At 32.3% G+C, this 22666-nt stretch overlaps 1 protein-coding gene across 2 annotated transcripts in view; it reads left to right on the forward strand.

Moving 5' to 3' along the window:
* LOC145277823 (mitochondrial carnitine/acylcarnitine carrier protein-like) overlaps window positions 1-22666 on the forward strand; it is a 157538-nt gene that overhangs the window by 24968 nt on the left and 109904 nt on the right. For both annotated transcript variants that reach the window (XM_080129725.1, XM_080129726.1), the window contains exons 2-3: window positions 4980-5069; window positions 13314-13441. In XM_080129725.1, the coding sequence (XP_079985851.1) occupies window positions 4980-5069; window positions 13314-13441 (218 nt within the window). The remainder of the gene's footprint in view (window positions 1-4979; window positions 5070-13313; window positions 13442-22666) is intronic.

Consider the following 22666-nt stretch of genomic DNA (forward strand, 5'->3'; position numbering starts at 1 on the left):
ATGTCCATATAAAACAATACAACGCGGTGGTATATTTACAAGAGTGTATATTTACAGATGTACAGATTAGCATATTACATATGTACAGATTAGTATATTACAGATGTACAGATTAGCATATTACAGATGTACAGATTAGCATATTACAGATGTACAGATTAGTATATTACAGATGTACAGATTAGTATATTACAGATGTACAGATTAGTATATTACAGATGTACAGATTAGCATATTACAGATGTACAGATTAGTATATTACATATGTACAGATTAGTATATTACAGATGTACAGATTAGTATATTACAGAAAGATTTCTCCGAGCCTGCCTCGATACATCGTCGTAAACTTCTCCATGCATAGAGTCTAGAAGAGTTCATATAAACACAAAATAGGTTAGATCATCATCACATCTTAACAGAGTTTAAATATATTTTTACTTGTCTTACTTAACAAGTATTCCAGGAAATACATAAATATGTTGATTGCCGATTGCGAAAAAAAATACAAAAAAGTTCGGTGACCATAAAAGAGAAATGTAAATCTATATATCTCTAAATGTGAAACTGTTTGTGTGTGCGTGTGTGTGTGCGTGTGTGTGTGTGCGCGTGTGTGTGTGTGTCTGTGTGTGTGTGTGTGTGCATTTCCCTACCAAACTACTCTGCAATTTTTAGTCTACAGACTCGAGATTTGACATAAGGGGTACTGAGATTGGAAACATCTTTTTAATCGGTTTTCGATCAGAAATTTTGCTGTCAAAGTTCAAATTTTGAAAACACTACCAAACTCCCCCGCAAATTTTGGGTCTAAACACTTGAAATTTTAAATGTAGGTTACTTGGACATGGATCAAACATTTTTTTTACATATTAAAATATACTTGAATGATGAAATAAAATATATTTAAACGTGAGTAACAAACATTGCCGACTATATGATTTTTCTCGATTTTTCGAAAAAGAAGTTAGAAAATATATTAAAGTTATTCAATTTTTACGTAAAAAATATTTATTATGTATTGTTTACATTTCAAAATTTTCGCCTATGATTTTATTATGCATAAAAATTGCTTCGGTCTAGAAGGATTTCTCCTTAACTGACCACCTACATGCATCGCACTTTAAATAAATATTGAATTGAATTGTATTAAAACGCACAAAGAAAGATAAAAAAGGAGAAGAAAAAAACACTGTACATAAAAATTAATCTTGGTCGCAAAACCCCGAACAAGTCAGCTATTTTATATTTGTTTCTGCCATTAAAAAGTTTGGTTATAATAATTTTATTTATTTATTTTTTTAATTATATATTTTTTAATTGCCATCATCCGAAATTCTCAGTAATAACGTCGGTTTATTTATTTAGTTGGTATTATTTTATGACCTGCCCCAGCCTGGTGTAAACACCCCCAACCACCCCATGTTAAGAACGGCTTTCGTAATAACTCATCCAACCTCTCCATGTTAAGGACGGCTTTTGAGATTGGAGGTGTTTATTCTGAAAGCCGTTCTTAACATAGGGGGGGTTAGGGCATTTATAATATGCTGGGGTACGTCGTAAAAATTTACCAATTATTATTATTATTATTATTATTAGATTTATTAAAACGTTCTGTAAATATATATAAAAATAACGCACTTAGAAAAACACCCATCTATTTAAATATATTTTGTCAAATTTACATTCGTTTTGTTACTTACGCTAAAATGTGTTGTGTAAACAGAAAAAAAGTTTGTTTTTTTAAATCCTTAAAAGTTTTGTAAATATTTAATATTAAAGAAAATGTTTTGTAAATATATATTTTTTTCTTTTAAATCTTAAAAAGTTTTGTAAATATATTTTTAAAAAATCTTGCTCGCGAACATTCAACCATGTCTGCTATTTGACAACAACCAACGGCAATGTCAAGGTCGGACAACCTTGTCACTTGAAATGTGCGCCAGTATTAGTCTTCTGCTACGAGGTATCTAATCGTTACTTGATCCAAATAATGTTTATATGCAATTTAAACACTGATCCTTCCTCTTCAATGTAGAGTAAAAATTACGATGAATTAATTTCATTTTACTAGTTTTTGCTTTTTTTTTTTTTGTTATGGGTGTCGAAAATTAGTGTCATACCTTGGTCTTAAATGAGTTTTAGAGCTTTTCTCTGTGTGGCAACAGTTGCAAGAATCAAAAACATTCGCAGAGCAATAACAATATTTGGCACTGTTTCTTGCACTTGTAACCAATCGATCATCTCAGCCATTCAATAGTTGATGCTTTGGTCATTACTTCCTCAGAAACTAAAAATGTCCAGTAGATCAAGAATTTCCGAATTCACCAGTCGCCAGTGTATTCTCTCCCGAGACTATTAAATGTTTCTCATAAGTTATTCTCATTTTCGTTCACATATAAAATATGGAGTCGAATTGCGATTTTTTTAACGACAAAAACAAACTGCGTGGATTAGGTTTAAAGTGTAATTTCCAATACACATATGCAGTTGTATAAACTGTAATCAAGAAAAGGGTTTACACAAATAAAAAGGCAAAAAGTACATCGAAATAAAAAGGTAGAATATTTTAAAAATAAGAAAGAGACAAAAACATGCATGACAGCAGCACGAGATACATTTGATACAAAAATGTTTTCTCAAGATCACATAGAATGAGAAATATGACTGGCAAACTATACGACTAAAATATATAGAAATCTCGAATATATTTCTATTAAAAACAAAGCTGTACGTTATTTCATGTTTAAATATTGCATTCAGTTGAAACATGCATAACTGTTTTAGCTTCATGTCTCATTGGCACTTTTAGGTTTCGATATTTTGACATGTTGCAAGATTTGTCTCTCTTATTCAATTGAGCATGAAACTGTGGGGCTGGTGGTCTTTGGCACAAGAATAAGTGACTTTATAACACAATGTCCAATAAAGCTGTTTGTCAGCTAATTAAAAAAAAATGTTTGTTTTTTCATTGTTTTTTTCAAACAACACAGTATTTAATTATTTTTTATTCTCCAAGAAAGGCAGAACTTATAGATATTCTTTTCTTGACTACTTCCGTAATATATTGAATATTGATTTTATATTTGTGTGTATTGAGAGATGAAATATATGCAAGAAAAATAATTACGTTTTTGATGTTTATTCTTTTACACCCTTCTCTAAGTAAAGCTGGTGACAAAACAAAGTTTTAAAAAATTCTACAAACTGGATTGACATTTTTTTCTTATTTTCAGTGTGTAAACTGATACATTTACAAGTCCGTGACGTAGTGAATAAAATGATGAAATTCAGTTGTAAAATTTACACTCTTCTGGAAGTTAATAGTTCAATCTCCAGCATTAACTACATTCAAAATACAGTTTCGAATTACTTACAACTTCTATTCAACCAAGACTGATGGAACGAGAATTAAATAAAATGTTTTTGTTATTCCGTGCAGATTCCCAAGTTCGATAACGGACACCTGAATAAAGTCGGAAGTTGAAAAAAGATGTAATGAAAATAACTCTCAAGATGAGAACACTAGTTCTAACCATCCAAATAGTGCGGACACAAAATCATCATCTAAAGCATCCAGAAACATAACTGATGGAGTTTTGTTTACATACAAAATTGAAACTTTTTACATACTTCAATTGTAATTCGCTAGGCACCTCCAAAATTCACCACAGAATTACCCCCCCCTATATGTAAAACGATGTAACTTGATTATAAATTAATATTATCAATATAACTTTTGTACCATTTAAAAGAAGAAGGGCAAAATAAACTAGAAACAATTTTTTCAATTTATTTCAACGTACGAAAATAATTAAATTGCGAGACGAAAATCGTGTTTACATATTTGACGCTTCAAAATAACGTTCCCATGTAGTAAGCATTTCGAATGTGAAAACATACCCATGTTTAATAAATCTAGCAAAAATAACTAATTGTCAGATTTTCGTGAAATTTTCGATATCATCGATTTTAGAATGAAATTACATGTAAAATGCAGTTTCCGTAAAATATATGAGGAAAATATTTTTCTAGTGCATGTCCCCCAGCTATTTATTTTTTTCGAAATTCGAACAAAATATTTTTAACTTGATCGAAATTTCTATTTATTATGAAAAATAAGAGTTCAAATAAATAAAAAAATATTTTTTTTAAGTTTAAATACACATCTTGAACAAAACTTACCTTGAAGTTGCAATTAAAAAATTGATATAAATTTAATACTATTATGTTTTTAATAGCTTTTTTCTAATTGATATATATCATTATCAATTAAATTGTCAAGAAAAAACACTTCCTAAAAATTAATTGATTTTTAAAAAATTAAAACGATTAAAAATTCTATTATTTAAAAATATTTCATTGCAACATAGATTTTTAATTGTGTTTAACTCTTTTTTTTTTTTTTGAAATATTAAGTTATAATATAAACGTGCCAGCTATTTTATCGCCAGATTAAAACCGATTAAAAATATTATTGCACAAATAATAAACATTTTATAGACCACTCTCTCTGTATATATACTCTTTTATAGACCACTTGTCTCTTTTTTACGAAATGAAAGTATGGAAACCTGTAATTAACCAAAAGAACAGTTTAGTAAAACCGTATTTCATATTTAACATACAATTGTTTATAGCATTATTAATCGTTAAACTGTTTAAATCTTAAAACCTAACAAAATTATAACAAAGAGTAATTATTAATTGCAGTTTGAAGAAGATAAACAAAGGTTTTTAAAAAATCATTAATTCGCTTCTGCTTTTCCATAGTTCGTATAGTTAACACAAGTCTGATGTCACGGGATCATGCGCCCCGTTCTTCAAAATCGTTTGGCAGAGCCTATAATTCGCTCTTAGTAGTTGTAGAAAGTTGAAAAACTATTGATGAGTTAATGAAAATAATTGCCCCCCCCCTCGAATGAATGTTGTTAGCTTAAAATTTGAGAATGGTTCTGAATTCTTTTATTTATTTCGAACAGGTTCGATTACAGACAATGAAGGCAATGGCCGGACATCCCCCATTATATAAAAATACATGGGACTGTGGAGTAAAAACAGTAAGAAATGAGGTAAGTTCTTCGTACATATATAGAGGTCACGCTATTCCGTCAGCCCAAGTGCGAAAAGTGGGGGGGCTATCTAACTAGAAGAGAAGTCACTCAAATTGATTGACAGCCTAGGTATTTGTAATTAATGGGCGAAAATAGTTTAACTATTGTCACCCACTAAGTTTGTTTTAGTTTTGTTTTTGTTATTTTATTTTTGGTTTTGATTTTATTTTTGGTTTTGATTTTATTTTTAATTTTGTTTTTATTATTGTTTTTTATTTCATTTTTATTTTATTTTATTTTTGTTTTTGATTTTTATTTTTGCTTTTGATTTTATTTTTGTTTTTGTTTTATTTTGATTTTATTTTTGTTTTTGTTTTTATTTTTGTTTTTATTTTTGTTTTTGATTTAATTTCTTTAATTTGTAATTTTGTTTTTATTTATGTTTTTATTTTATTTTGGATTTAGATATTATTTTTATTTTATTTTTTCCTTCTTTATTTTCTTCTTTCTAATCTTCCTTTCTTTCCCTTTTTTCTTTTCTTCTTTTCTCCCTTGCGTCTTTTCCTTTTCTTCCTTATCTCCTAACATCTTTACTGATGCACGAGAAAGCAACGTAAGTTGTGCACTTTCTGCCCACATATAAAATTCTAGTCCAATTAAAAAAATTTTTACAACCGAATAACTTTGATTAAATCTGAAACCCTTTTTTGCATAGATATGTTAAAATAACATTCCCCTGCTGATTGAAACTATACACACTAGTATGTTTAAGATTTAGGGCGGTCATCACACACGCATATGGATACTATTCTTTTTATCTCTATCTCAATTTTTAATCCTCCCAGTCCTTTCCATTACATTCCTATATCTCAAAACAGACCTTAATCCACACCCCTTTTGGGTCTTATTTACAGACAACTAAATCTTATTTTTCACAACATTTGACGGAACCTCCTGATATTAATTCCCTGTCACCAAATATTTTCATTGCATACTTTGCTTTCATCTAAGCTGTATCGCCTGAAGAGGTCTCTAGTTACAACTGACCGAAGCATGCTCATGATTGTGTAGCAACATATTACTGCTTATGTAAAAACAAATAAAGAATATACCATGTTCTACTTCGATATTGAGCACGCTTAACTTCATTGGTTACTTAACCTCTGAAAAACAATAACCCCAGATTATATCTATCTATCTATTTATCTCTCTCTCTCTTTCTCTCTCTCTCTCTCTCTCTCTCTCTCTCTATATATATATATATATATATATATATATATATATATATATATATATATATTGTTTGTAATATACTGACTTTTACTGGGTTCGTATAATTCAGTAATTTTTCATATACCAATGAATTTTACGAGAGAGCTAGAAAAAAAACGAAGATCAATAAGGGATACGTAACTTAACAATAAACTAGTAATTATTAAAAAAATAATTAAATGAGCAATTAGTGGATTGGAAATTAATTGATATTGTTCTCTGACAACTAAAGCTTGTAGAATCCCTGCTGGTTGATTTACTCTTGTTCTAAATGTTTTTATCCAAAAATGCAAGGGTAAACACCTTTTCATCGGATGAAACGCACTTGTAGCTATTGGCTGGTTTTGTTGTCAGTATAATTATTAAGACGATATATATTATTTTATTTAGGTATCCAAGAACACAATACACGAATTGTAATTTTGGTTTTGGAGCCATGAGTAACCTCAGTAGACTATGGATGTATGGTTGGTGTAGGTTAAACCCATGGGTATATAATCAGCTTTAAGATTAAAAATATACTTTAAATTCTTAATTTGTTAAATTATAGCCTTTTTTGTATCTGTTTAATTAAATTAATTAATAAATCATAGACGCTTTTTAGTATTTACTTGACTCGAAACACCAAACGACCCTAGTTGTCCCCCTTTAACTGTTATAAGTACCTACGGCGACTTTTGTTCCCCATAATTTTCAACTAATTCTTGGAAAATTAATAATGAGATGGATTATCTCCCTTTGTAGCTAGGTTTCCCCAATTATCGATAATCACAATAGATTAGAACGAAAGAGAATAATAAAATATTAAATAATAAAAAATAGAATGGGATCCATAACCTGGAATGATGTATGAGGATTAAATAAATATAAGGTAATGTCATTCTTTATTTCCCTATTTAATAAAATATTAACCTAATACTGGTTTAAAATCTAATTTTGTAAACATTGAAGCCAGCATTGGGCGAATACGAAACTAAAAATAACCGTAATGTTTTAACTAGGTTGTTCTGGCCATATTATAAATATAAAAATAAAATTCATAAAAAATGTTTTTTTTTTAAATTAATTATGTGAAATAAAGAAATATAGAAATCTAATTCAAGAATTCAATGAATAGTACTATTAAAAGATATTAAATGGCTACGGGTTTTTGTGGTAACTTCTTATGACAGTTTTTTAAATAATGATACGAAAATTAGGTGATATATTAATATTTAAATAAGCTCTTGACAAAGGATGCGTCCAGGATAAATGTTTTCGCATGCTTCATTTCCTTTAAGGGAAATTTCTTTAAATAATGTTCTATTATTAAAGTGTTTTTTATTCAAGAAGTCTGAAGAAAGCCTGGTTATGTGAAAATTTCAAACGCCATAATGCTTGAAATTGTCCAACCGATCTTGAAACAATTGTAACTTACAATGAAATACACTTTTTGTTGCTACCAATTTCTTTTTTGAAGTCTTGGTTTTGTTAATACAGTATATACATATATATATATATATATATATATATATATATATATATATATATATATATATATATATATATATATATAAGAGAGAGTGTTTATATATATATATATATATATATATATATATATATATATATAAACACTCTCTCTCTCTCTCTCTCTCACACACACACACACACACATATATATAAAGAGAGTAAAAATAATAGGTAATTAAAAGATAATTAAAAAAAAATTAGACTAATTATATATATATATATATATATATATATATATATATATATATATATATATTTCAAATTATACGAGGGGCGTGCAATAAGTAATGCCCTTGACCCACTTTCCATAGCAGTAGAGGAACGAAACTTGGCAGTTATTAGTCTTTCTCTACATAGGAACCACCCAGAGTTATGCATTTCTCCCATCGTTTGATGCAGCTCTGGCGACCGTTTTTGAAGAACACACCAGGTTGGTCCTCCAACCATGACGTGACTTCAGAAATCAGGGCAGCATATGGGAAACGCTTTCCTTTCAAAAACAACTTCATGGCTGGGAAAAGGTGAAAGTCAGAGGTTGCAAGGTCAGGAGAGTAGGGAGGATGGGGAAGGATTTCATAACCCCACACTCGTACTTCTGATCTGGCGACATGCGAGTTGTGGACTGGAGCATTGTCCTGCAGGAGGAGGGTACCTTTGCTGATCTTGCCCCACCTCTTGATTTAAATAGCTCCCTTAATTTCCTCAAATCTCCTGTAATTGTGGTACCCTTTGCCAGGAAATCTGTCATCACTACTCCGTCCTGGTCCCAGAAGACTGTGACATGACCTTGTCAGTGGAGGGCTGTACCTTTGCCTTCTTTGAAGGTGGTGAGTCCAAGTGCTTCCACTGCATTGACTGGGCTTTGGTCTCTGGATCATAGTGATGGACCCAGGTTTCATCCTGTTTAATCAGTCTTTTGAAAAACTTTGACTCATCTTCTTGGCACATCTCCAAATTCATCCTCGACGCGTTCTCGCTTCTGGAATGGTGTGAGCAATCTGAGAATCCATCTGGCAGACACCTTATGCATATGCAAATGGTCATGAATGAGTGTTTCCACCGACCCTGTACTAATCTTGACATCTTGGGCTATTTGGCGAATAGTAATGCGCCGATCTTCCAAAATGGCAGCCGTCCTTGACGGACAGATGCCTCATCAATGGCAGAAGGGGGGTGTGACCAGGTCTGGGAGCTGTTTCCACAGACTTCCGGCCATGTTTAAATTCACGATGCCAGCGTTTTACAAGGTCATATGATGGGGCATTATCACCATAAGTTTCTTTCATTTCATCAAAAGTCCCCTGTGGTGTGCATCCTTTTAAATACAAAAACCGGATCACTGCTCGACATTCAATAGGCTCCATTTCATACCTAACTCAGTTCAAACACCTGTAAAACAGAAACCACAATTAGTTCAGAGCTGTAATTTGCCACATAACCCGTAGAGATATAAATCATTGCACATGCAAAATTTCAGCTAGATCAGACAACGGGAAGTGGGTCAGGGGCATTACTTATTGCACGCCCCTCGTATAAGTATTACAGGCTACATAATACACAATGCGTTAATATATACATGTATACACAAACAAAACATGCATACATATACATATAGAAATATAAAAGATAAATACTTACACAAACATCATCAGCTACATAAGTGCATACATATTATAGCAAAGCCTCTTATCAAACGTATTTATACTTCAGGATGAAATGTAATGGAGATCACAAGGAAATTAAAATTTTATGAATATGAAATAATTACTATATGTATTCAAATGTCGAATACTTAATGGTGAAACACAGATGTTCTAGTAGAATTAAGATTATGCGCATACAGACATATATAAACACACACATGATATATATATATATACCCATACATATATAGATATATACACATATATACATACCCATACATAGACATACACGCATATACACATATATAGGGCAAAATCAAAGTATTCCTAAACTAACAAGAATAAAAAAGCATTGGAAATGCAAAAGGATATAGGGATGGTATGCCAAAAAGTATACAAGCAAGATAGCTATGAATGGCTAGGCACATGGAAATAGAATTGCATCCAAAGTATAACCCTATAGCTTTTCTCCAATCTTCATTCCGTGCCATCATTACGGTTGTAAAAAGCTATAGGGCTATACTTTGGATGCAATTCTATTTCCATGTGCCTAGCCATTCATAGCTATCTTGTTTGTATACTTTTTGGCATACCATCCCTATATCCTTTTGCATTTCCAATGCTTTTTTATTCTTGTTAATTAGTATTTTTACTTACAGTCTTATTTTTAAACTTACATTCATGATAGTATTGTCTTTTTTAGGAGGCGGCTCATTGCCGCCTCCATTAGTAGCAGGTCGCTCCCTGCTGGGTTTTAGGTCTTTGGGTTTTGGGCCTTAGGAGTTGCCTCTTGGTCCTCCATCGGTTCTATATTACATAGAGAGTGCTACCGCCTCTCTGATAAAACAGTTAGAGTATTATAAAGTTCTAAAATGTTCATACCTTCACTATTAAATTTTTCTTGGTTCATTCGTTGGCGTTTTGGCAAAGATTTGGCAGTTTTTGATATTTATATTTATAATAGTTTGTGCATGAGGCAGCTTTTTTCCCCTTGGGATCCCTGTTATACCGTGCTTTTGAGTCAGCACGTGAGGCAGCCTTCTTTTTTTCTGGTTCTTTGTTATAAAGAGCACGTGAGGCAGCTTTTTTCCCCTCGGAATCCTTGTTATACCGTGCTTTTGAGTCAGCACGTGAGGCAGCCTTCTTTTTTTCTGGTTCTTTGTTATAAAGAGCACGTGAGGCAGCTTTTTTTCCCTCGGAATCCCTGTTATACCGTGCTTTTGAGTCAGCACGTGAGGCAGCCTTCTTTTTTTCTGGTTCTTTGTTATAAAGAGCACGTGAGGCAGCTTTTTTCTCCTCAGAATCCCTGTTATACCGTGCTTTTGAGTCAGCACGTGAGGCAGCCTTTTTTTCTGGTTCTTTGTTATAAAGAGCACGTGAGGCAGTTTTTTTCCCCTCGGGATCCCTGTTATACCGTGCTTTTGAGTCAGCACGTGAGGCAGCCTTCTTTGCCTCAGGATTTGCATGATACTTAATTTTTATTATTTCAGCATTTTTCTGGTAGTATTCTTTTTGCTCAGATAATACCTTGACTTTGTTTTTTTCATAGTCTATATTTCTCTGAGCTTTTTTACTACGTGCTGAGTTTGGCATTTTTTATTAAATATAAACATATAACACTTATGTGTATCTTACTATAATATCACTTATCTTATAGCAAGACAACTCTCGTAGAATTAAGATACTGCCCCGTCACCAATAGTTAAAGTGTGGAACGGTATATACACCAATAGTGTAGTTGTTATCTTTATATGAAGTCCTAATCAGTGACAGTGTGAGGTTACTTGGTTAATTTATTGTAGTTTATTTTAGAAAACTTACTTGTCTTTATTAGTAGATTGTGTATAGTAGCCACAATATCTAGTTATTTTTGTGGCTAGGGCTTGGATTTTGATTCTTTTTGGTCAGCTTCCAGTGAGTTCTTAGAAAATGACTTTCTTTCAGTTTCTTTTGCGGTTAATTTAACTTATTTCCTTTGGCGTTTGGTGAGTTCTTAGAAGAACTGGTCTGATCTACTTTTCTTAGCGAGCGAAGAGATTCAGCTGCATTTAACAATGGTTGCTATAGTGTATTTTTTGCGCATGCGTGAGAATTTCAAGTTTCCTCCTTATTTTTCAATAGTTTGACAGTAGTCATGTGTCTTTCTGCCAAGAGCGACAGACGTCAGTGTTAGCCGTGATCGTCTAGAGGTTAGGACCCCACGTTGTGGCCGTGCTAACCAAGGTTCGAATCCTGGTCACAGCATTGACATTTTGTACATATTTTACAGTCCAAAATCTGAAGAATTATTTGTTTTTATAACATTGTTTTTTGACGTCGTACTTGCTGATAGGTTACTCTTATAACAATTTTGATCAACTGAGATAAAGATTTCGTGGTTTCATTAACGCTGGTGGGTTACTGTTTAAAGAAAAAACCTTAACGTTCACCTCAAATATTCAGCGTCCAAGAAATATTGGCCACTGGCAAACTGGAACGTCTGTGAGCATCCGGTGTATTATTTGGAGCTGTCCCTTTTGAGAGAAGTTCCGTGTTCGAAGTGGTCTGTCTACATTGGGTATATAGTGTTTAAAACTTGTTATTACACGTAATCTTATTTAATTATGGAGTTAGCTAAAAAGCGATGGGTCACTGCACTTCTCCGTGTAAAGAGCAGTCGATTGATGCTTGAACTGTTGTCAGAGACCGTTCGTACACCGAGATACATCGTCTCAAAAGAAAGAAGAAAGCAGAAGAAGAAAGAAGAAAGAAGAACAATTGGCCATTTTTGTACCCTTTTTTTTTTTGCTCTCTTTTGACATTTTAACCGACGTTCTGACACTCGCTGAATTCGTAAGACGCTTCTCTGTAAGAATATGTGCTTTTTGAAACTTATAAGTTGATTTTAGTTGAGGTTTGGATAGTTTTGTTTTGTAGGCGTATATAGGCGTGTACGGGCCATCCCTATATAGAGAGTGCTACCGCCTCTCTGATTAAAGTAGCTATACAGAAAAATCAGTCACATGTAAGTTAATATAACATCAAATTGTAACAGAGCGCATATGAGCGCGTATGAAAATATGCGTAACAGCCGAAGAATGGCAAACGACTGTATTAGCAGCAGCAGAACCGTTGGAACGTGTATGCAAATTGGCAAGTGTGTTTGGGCTTGCGTCTGAAGAAAAAGAAAAAACGGAAACCACTTATTCAAGAAAAAAGATCGACGCCGAAGGAGACGGACGTGTAAAGTGAAGGCGAGGATGGGCCGGCCGTGGCCAGCGTGCGGTTGGAAAAAAGAGAAACACGCCAGGTTAGATGAACATGTGGCAGCGAGGGACTATTTTAGTGGTGTTGAGACGAGACAGTAACGGCAATAAATGGTTGTGTTTTAAAAAAAATCATGACGACCCGGATTTATTTTTCTTTGTTTGTTCCTTTTTGACGGTACCGGGCGGCATAGAGGTCCAACAGAGGTGTGGCCTGTAACAAACACAAACGACCACGTTATAAAATCACAGCATTCCATAATCCTAATCGGCCAATTTATAACATATTTTAAAGTAAGCATTCAAAAGTTAAATAAAGTTATATGTAATTTTTTATTCCTTATCTTTTATTTAATATATATTTAATTGTTCCTCTTTGCCGTGTTGGTCTTTTCCTATCTTGATAAGTTTGCATTCTTTGCTAGCTTCATTATACACGCGTATGAAAATACACACATAATATGTGTGTGTGTGCTTAAATAAAAAAGTTTATATCAAGTAAAGTAAAGCTTGTGGCACATCCCCCACCTTTTTCATCGCTCTCTTCCGTGCACACACATAAAATTAACGTGCGTACATTGCATATCTTGCAGGGTATACGCGGATTATACAAAGGAATGGGTGTTCCTTTATTGATTATTCCTCCGATGTTTGCCCTATGGTTTTTTGGTTTTGGTGTCGGTAAAAAACTGCAGCAGAAACACCCAGAACACCAGCTAAGGTAAGTTTACTAAATGATCCCCCTCTTATCAGAAGTAAAATGGAATTTTTAACACCCTTTTTGACTAATGAGATTACTTGGTAAAAACACGATGCAGAAAAATGGAATGCGATCTTCTGAAACCTCCCAACACTCTCCATGCAATTCATTATTAATAATCCATAATTGCAAGTCAATATTTTTTAATTATTTAATTTAATTTTTGACATTCGTCAGCAATTTACTCCAGTAATTTTATCCCGATTATGGACGATCGAATTGCTTGATAATCTTTCAAAAAATAAAAATCGATTTCAATAAATATCAACGTATTGGTAATATTTATTTCATTTAGCAGACCAACACAAATGCATATACACGTCAGAAACGAAATATTTGCTTTTATTTTGTTTAACTTTACAAAAATCTTGACTTACCATGTAACATAATTCCTACCCTCTCCCCGGCGTAAATTTATAAAAGAATTGATCAATGTTTTTATTAATATTTAAGTAAAACTAAATACTGAAATAATTCGCTCGCCAATGCATATGCGCGTGAAAAGTATTTTCAAATTTCATCTCCAAATGAAAACATAGTATGATTTCATCTCCAAATGAAAACATAGTATGATTTCATCTCCAAATGAAAACATAGTATGATTTCAAAATTATATAAAAAGTATATTTGGCAGCATTGTTTTCTCTTATGCATGTTTCGTTGAACAGCAGGGATAATCCCGGTTTTTCTTGCAATCCATTTTTCCTCTCTTGGTGAGCCAATGTTCGAACATTCTGTTTGAGTGAAAAAAGAAATTTGCCGTAGTCACGAAATGTTTTCGCCTTCCATGAGTCGTCTTCAGGTGAGTGATTAATTAAAAATTGCGTTTGCTGAATTTACCGAAACGTCGATTAAAATAGTTTCAAATCACTAAAAGCACTGGCGGTGTTTTTAATTAATAAATTGTTCTAAATTCGTTTTTGGGAGTGTCATGTGCTGCAAGGTGTTGGAAAATGGAGCTGTTCGGGGAAGATAGGTGACATGTTAGTCGGCGAAATATACTGGTTCTAGTCATGCCGATGTACGTGTTGTTTTTGGAGGCTCATTCACCTATAGGACATGTAAAAACGTATACGGCATTTCTAGTTTTAAGTAAATTGTCGTCGGGTGTAAACTTATTTCTTATTAGTAATTGACTTGTTTCAAATTTTTTGTAATAAATAATGAATATTGGAGTTTTTTCAATTGTTGACATGTATTTAAATATTTATATATATTTCTTATTATTTTTATCGATTTTATAATTATATAATGCATCTGGTTACATTTTATGGTTAGATTTTATAATTAGCATGCATCTGGTTACATTTTATGGTTAGATTTTATAATTATCATGCATCTGGTTACATTTTATGGTTAGATTTTATAATTATATAATGCATCTGGTTACATTTTATGGTTAGATTTTATAATTATATAATGCATCTGGTTATATTTTATGGTTAGATTTTATAATTAGCATGCATCTGGTTACATTTTATGGTTAGATTTTATAATTATCATGCATCTGGTTACATTTTATGGTTAGATTTTATAATTATATAATGCATCTGGTTACATTTTATGGTTAGATTTTATAATTAGCATGCATCTGGTTACATTTTATGGTTAGATTTTATAACTATCATGCATCTGGTTACATTTTATGGTTAGATTTTATAATTATATAATGCATCTGGTTACATTTTATGGTTAGATTTTATAATTAGCATGCATCTGGTTATATTTTATGGTTAGATTTTATAATTATATAATGCATCTGGTTACATTTTATGGTTAAGTTTTATAATTATATAATGCATCTGGTTACATTTTATGGTTAGATTTTATAATTATAATGCATCTGGTTACATTTTATGGTTAGATTTTATAATTATCATGCATCTGGTTACATTTTATGGTTAGATTTTATAATTATATAATGCATCTGGTTACATTTTATGGTTAGATTTTATAATTATATAATGCATCTAGTTACATTTTATGGTTAGATTTTATAATTAGCATGCATCTGGTTACATTTTATGGTTAGATTTTATAATTATCATGCATCTGGTTACATTTTATGGTTAGATTTTATAATTATATAATGCATCTGGTTACATTTTATGGTTAGATTTTATAATTAGCATGCATCTGGTTACATTTTATGGTTAGATTTTATAATTATATAATGCATCTGGTTACATTTTATGGTTAGATTTTATAATTATATAATGCATCTGGTTACATTTTATGGTAAGATTTTATAATTAGCATGCATCTGGTTACATTTTATGGTTAGATTTTATAATTATCATGCATCTGGTTACATTTTATGGTTATATTTTATAATTATATAATGCATCTGGTTACATTTTATGGTTAGATTTTATAATTATATAATACATCTGGTTACATTTTATGGTTAGATTTTATAATTAGCATGCATCTGGTTACATTTTATGGTTAGATTTTATAATTATCATGCATCTGGTTACATTTTATGGTTAGATTTTATAATTATATAATGCATCTGGTTACATTTTATGGTTAGATTTTATAATTATCATGCATCTGGTTACATTTTATGGTTAGATTTTATAATTATATAATGCATTTGGTTACATTTTATGGTTAGATTTTATAATTATATAATGCATCTGGTTACATTTTATGGTTAGATTTTATAATTAGCATGCATCTGGTTACATTTTATGGTTAGATTTTATAATTATATAATGCATCTGGTTACATTTTATGGTTAGATTTTATAATTATATAATGCATCTGGTTACATTTTATGGTTACATTTTATAATTATATAATGCATCTGGTTTCATTTTATGGTTAGATTTTATAATTATCATGCATCTGGTTACATTTTATGGTTAGATTTTATAATTATATAATGCATCTGGTTACATTTTATGGTTAGATTTTATAATTATATAATGCATCTGGTTACATTTTATGGTTAGATTTTATAATTATATAATGCATCTGGTTACATTTTATGGTTAGATTTTATAATTATCATGCATCTGGTTACATTTTATTGTTAGATTTTATAATTATCATGCATCTGGTTACATTTTATGGTTAGATTTTATAATTATATAATGCATCTGGTTACATTTTATGGTTAGATTTTATAATTAGAATGCATCCGGTTACATTTTATGGTTAGATTTTATTATTATCATGCATCTGGTTACATTTTATGGTTAGATTTTATAATTATATAATGCATCTGGTTACATTTTATGGTTAGATTTTATAATTATATAATGCATCTGGTTACATTTTATGGTTACATTTTATAATTATCATGCATCTGGTTACATTTTATGGTTAGATTTTATAATTATCATGCATCTGGTTACATTTTATGGTTAGATTTTATAATTATATAATGCATCTGGTTACATTTTATGGTTAGATTTTATAATTATATAATGCATATGGTTACATTTTATGGTTAGATTTTATAATTATATAATGCATCTGGTTACATTTTATGGTTAGATTTTATAATTATCATGCATCTGGTTACATTTTATTGTTAGATTTTATAATTATCATGCATCTGGTTACATTTTATGGTTAGATTTTATAATTAGCATGCATCTGGTTACATTTTATGGTTAGATTTTATAATTATCATGCATCTGGTTACATTTTATGGTTAGATTTTATAATTATATAATGCATCTGGTTACATTTTATGGTTAGATTTTATAATTATATAATGCATCTGGTTTCAATTTATGGTTAGATTTTATAATTATCATGCATCTGGTTACATTTTATGGTTAGATTTTATAATTATATAATGCATCTGGTTACATTTTATGGTTAGATTTTATAATTATATAATGCATCTGGTTACATTTTATGGTTAGATTTTATAATTATCATGCATCTGGTTACATTTTATTGTTAGATTTTATAATTATCATGCATCTGGTTACATTTTATGGTTAGATTTTATAATTATATAATGCATCTGGTTACATTTTATGGTTAGATTTTATAATTATATAATGCATCTGGTTACATTTTATGGTTAGATTTTATAATTAGAATGCATCCGGTTACATTTTATGGTTAGATTTTATTATTAGAATGCATCCGGTTACATTTTATGGTTAGATTTGATAATTAGAATGTGTCTGGTTACAGTTTATGGTTAGATTTTATAATTAGAATGCATCTGGTTACATTTTATGGTTAGATTTTATAATTAGCATGCATCTGGTTACAATTTATGGTTAGATTTTATAATTAGCATGCATCTGGTTATATTTTATGGTTACATTTTATAATTAGAATGCATCCGGTTACAATTTATGGTTAGATTTTATAATTAGCATGCATCTAGTTACATTTTATTGTTAGATTTTATAATCAGCATGCATCTAGTTACAGTAGAATGTGAATAATAATGATGATGATAATGACAATGATGATAATGTTGTTATTTTTTATTATTATTATTATTATTATTATTATTATTATTATTATTATTATTATTAGTGTTTTTTTTGTAATGGCGGCTAGAGTGCGTTTAATTTTTTGATTGACGATATAAATTGGGAAGTTGTTATTAATAAGGTTTTATATAGATAGTGCTTTATAAAATATTTCGTTAGTGTATTAATTACATTTGGTAGATGAGATTTTTCACTACGGCCATTTTATATCTATCGGGAAATTCGCTTTTAAAATTGAGGAGACATGATTCTTTAAAATTGAGGAGACATGATTCTTTGTATAGGTAATACATCTATCGCTGTTGGCTTTAATTTCTATATATCAAGGAAAGGAATAGTGTTATTTGTATTTATTTCATGCGTGAAATTTAGTGCCGAATTATTTTTAATTTTTGTTAGAACGTCTAAATTTTTTGCTAATAAAAGTATATCGTCAAAGTACATAACATAAATGGATATTTTAGAACATTGCCCCCCTCCAAAAAAAACAATGAATTGCAAGAAACACAAACGAATTATCTCCGCTCTTCAACGAAACACACACACACACACACACACACACACACACACACACACACACACACACATATATATATAATGTTTAAAAGCATACTGTTAATGTTATAATTAATCAAAAATCATTCATTTTTATACCCACAGACACTAGTGTTTCATGCTTACGCAATCATGAGATCCGAACCCAGTCACGCTATATATGGTAATAAAAAGATTTTTAAAAATCCGACAAAATGAATTTAAAATGGAAAGGAAGAAACAAATGTTCGATAATTTGTCTGTTAAGTGGATTCTATTCAAACAACTGCTTTCAAATGTGAAGTATATCCCTACAGCTTCCAATTAGTTCAGGATAGAAATATGAATCATTTTGTTACCTTAATGTTGTTATTCCATTCATAAATTAGTTGTAGTCTGTCTTTAATTGTGAGTATTATAGTTCAGTTTCCAGATAATGTTAGTTCATCAGGAGAGAATACGCACTGTTTCAGGGTCAACCTCTCGACAGCTTTTCATGCATAACGGACCCCTCATATTTTTATTATTTTGTTTATTTATTTATTTATCTATTTATTCTATTCTTCTTCACTTTCGGTAGGAGTATGTCTAAATGCATATGTTAGACGCAACCATTAAACTTTAAATTTGACACGTGAGACATTATCCGTTAACCAAAATAGAAACCACTACATATTAGATTCCATTTTTTTTTTTATCAATTTGAACAGTTCGTTTACTTAGAATTCATATAATATTAGCCTCACACCAGTAAGGGAGCCGGTACGCATAAAGAGCCGTCGAGAGGTAGGCCCTAAAACAGTGCATATTCTCTCCTGATGAACTAACATTATCTAGAAATCGAACTATAACACCCCACGATTGAAAACAATTTACAACTACTTTACGAATGGAATAACTACGATAAGGTGACAAAACGACCGATATTCTTATCCTGAATATCCGACAATAACTGGAATGTGAAGGAATATACTTCATATCTAGAACAGGAGTTTGAATAAAACCCACTGAAAAAACGAATCATCGAACATTGTGTTTGTTTTTTTTCATTTTAAATTCACACACACACACACACACACACACACACACACACACACATATATATATATATATATATATATATATATATATATATATATATTGTGGGTATGCATCTGAAAAAAACAAAACGTACCGAGTGTATCTGCATCCCTCTTTGGGAAAGAAGAAGGAAAGGGTGGCTAGCTCATTTATATACAAGAAAGGCATCTTGAGAAGGCAGGGCATGATGGGAGAAGCTAATTTTTTTTCCTGTCTCTTCCTTTTTTTTTCTAGATAGGAGGATATAAAAGCTGGGAAAAAAAGAAAGAAAGTATTTTGTATTGCTAACGTTCAGATTGTGAGGTGTGACATTGGTGGCGTGAGGCCAGATGTGGTCGATTAGAAAAGAAGAGGGAAGAAACGTGCTGTTGTCGAGAGAGTGACTCACTCCTTCCCGAACCCCAGAACCGAATCCTGATTGTAACCTTAGAAGTTATTTCGGCTAATGTGCCCCACTCATCCACATCGGTTGCAGGTGACCCCCTAGTCTCGGCTCTTTGCAGTCCTTGAGCAGGTGAGGACCCTGGCATTGGAAGCACTTGATGGCAGGTCTCTCGTCATCCAACTGGGGCCTCGTGCACTTATTTCCACTCACAGCTGCAGCCACGATTGGGCCGTTGCTGGTAAATAAGGCCGCTATGAAAGGAATCAATCTGGCCCTGAAGTGGGGATTGAAAACAATTGAAATCAAATTCGATTCGGCAATGGTAGTTTCATGGATCAGGTCAGCAATGACTGGCGATAAGAGAGTTAGGACCAAAGGTGCTACAGAAATACTGAGCAAGCACAGACTCGGAGCACTTGCAGATTTGATAGCGGAATTCCAGTTGAGGGTATCTGTAGTGCTGGTCCCATCAAAAAAGAACAAGGCGGATTCGACGACATGTAAAGAAGGTCTGGCTGCAAGATAGAAAGGAGGTTTCCTCAGTATGCTGTGCAGGGGAAGAAGTTAAAAAGTTACATGAAATGCACCACTTTGGTCGAGAACAGACGTTATTCCTGGCAAGAGAGGTTTACCCAGAAACCACTGAGAAGGAGGTCAGAGAGGTAGTGAAGCACTGTCAAGAGTGCCAATCGATAGACCCCGGACAGCCCAGACGCAAAGCAGGAGAGTAACACATTGCGGAGGACTGGAAGCGATTGGCCATTGATGTGACCCATTATCGCCATAAGCTGTATCTGTCGATGGTCGACTGTGGACCGGGGAAGTTTGCCATATGGAGAGAGATCAGGGGAGAAGCAGCATGGCCGATCGGAGGCGTCATCGAGGAAATATCTTTGGAGAGAGGGCCGGTTGAGAAGCTGTTTATGGACAATGGCCCCGCTTTCCAATCAGAAGCCTTTAAAGAGGTGTGTGATAAGTGGGGAGTAAACCAATTTTTTAGGGCAGCATATCAACCGAGTGGCAATGGGATATTGGAGAGGAATCATCGCACCATTAAGGTTACTGTGGAAAAAAGCAACATTTCACCCATAGAGCCATCTTTGCATATAAGTGACAGCATCCGTGCAACAAAACGGTAGGAATTGAAGGTGAAGAAGCTACCATTAAAGTAGGTGAAGCCCCCTAATGCAAAATGTACCACTCACTCAGGGAGGGGGGTCGTAACGGGAATGCATTGAAGAACAATGTGATGGTGAATAGCGTTCCCCGGCATATCCTAGACCTGCATCGTGTATCCCTGCCGGTGTGCTGTGATGGCAGTGGAGAGGAGGAAGTACAGATGCACCACAATTCGACTTAGCCCCACATTGTGGTTCTTTACAACTGGACGAGAATGTCTGTAGTGAACCTGAAAACGTCAACCCCCAAGAAGTTGTCCCCCAGAGGCCTCAACGTGAGAGGAGGAGACCTGCTTGGATGGAGGATTATGAAGTGTTTTATTGATCTCGAAGATCAGGGGGGCGTGTGGGGTATATGGTTAGAAAAAAAGCGTACCGAGCGTATCTGCATCCCTCTTTGGGAAAGAAGAAGAAAAGGATTGCTAGCTCATTTATATACACGAAGGGCATCTTGGGAAGGCAGAGCATGATGGGAGAAGCTATTTTTTTTTTTTAGATAGGAGGATATAAAAGCTGGGAAAAATTCCCTGGAAGAGAAAAAAAAAAAAAAAGAGTCGTGAACATGTTCTCTTGAAAAGTATTTCGTGTTGCTGACGTTTGAATTGTGCTGTGTGACATTGGTGGCGAGAGGCCAGGTGTGGTCGATTGGAAAAGAAGAGGGCAGAAACGTGCTGCTGTCGAGCGAGTGACTCACTCCTTCCCGAACCCCAGTGTGTATGTGTGTATATATATATACATATATGTATATATATATATATATATGCATATATATATATATGCATATATATATATGCATATATATATATATATATGCATATATATATGCATATATATATATGCATATATATATATATATATATATATATATATATATATATATATATATATATATGAAATTTATTGCTGTGAGTCCAGAATGAATTTACATATTGTTTCCGCTAGGAAGGTATCCTCAAAAGATGAGGAAATATCCGACCAGCTTCGTAGAATTCATGGATGGACTGAGTTATAATACCAAATAAGAATGGAAAAATGGTAGCAGATGAAGGGGAGTTAAACAAGAAGGGGGGAATGGAAGGGAGAGGACGTTTGAATTTAAAGTAATAGGAGTGTATATAATGAGAGGAGGGTTATTATTAAATATTAATTATGTGTTTATGTTTATAGACGCTGTTGTAGTTTATAACGGCTTCAGTTTAAGTAGCAGTTAGCAATTAATTTAACAGATCACCATGTAAACAGGTTACAAAGTCAGTATTGGCCGGTGTGGTGTGGTGGGAGGAGGAAAAAAACAGGTTGCATACCGGGTTTAAAGTGATAGTGAGAGTGGTAGGCGGGGGGGTTGAATAATATTTATTTTTGGTTTTTATTTTTTATTTATTAATTTTTTGAATTGTTGGACGCTGTCGTTGAAAGAAAGAAGGAGAGAAACGAAAATAGGAGGATAAATTAAGGAATTATACGTTACGTTATTTTGATAATATAAAAATAGGTAAGAATATCAGTAAGTTAATCAAATAATAAATTAATAAAA

This window comes from Euprymna scolopes, chromosome 6 (genome assembly GCF_053919585.1).
Source record: "Euprymna scolopes isolate OS-2025 chromosome 6, ASM5391958v1, whole genome shotgun sequence".
Lineage (NCBI taxonomy): Eukaryota > Metazoa > Mollusca > Cephalopoda > Sepiida > Sepiolidae > Euprymna > Euprymna scolopes.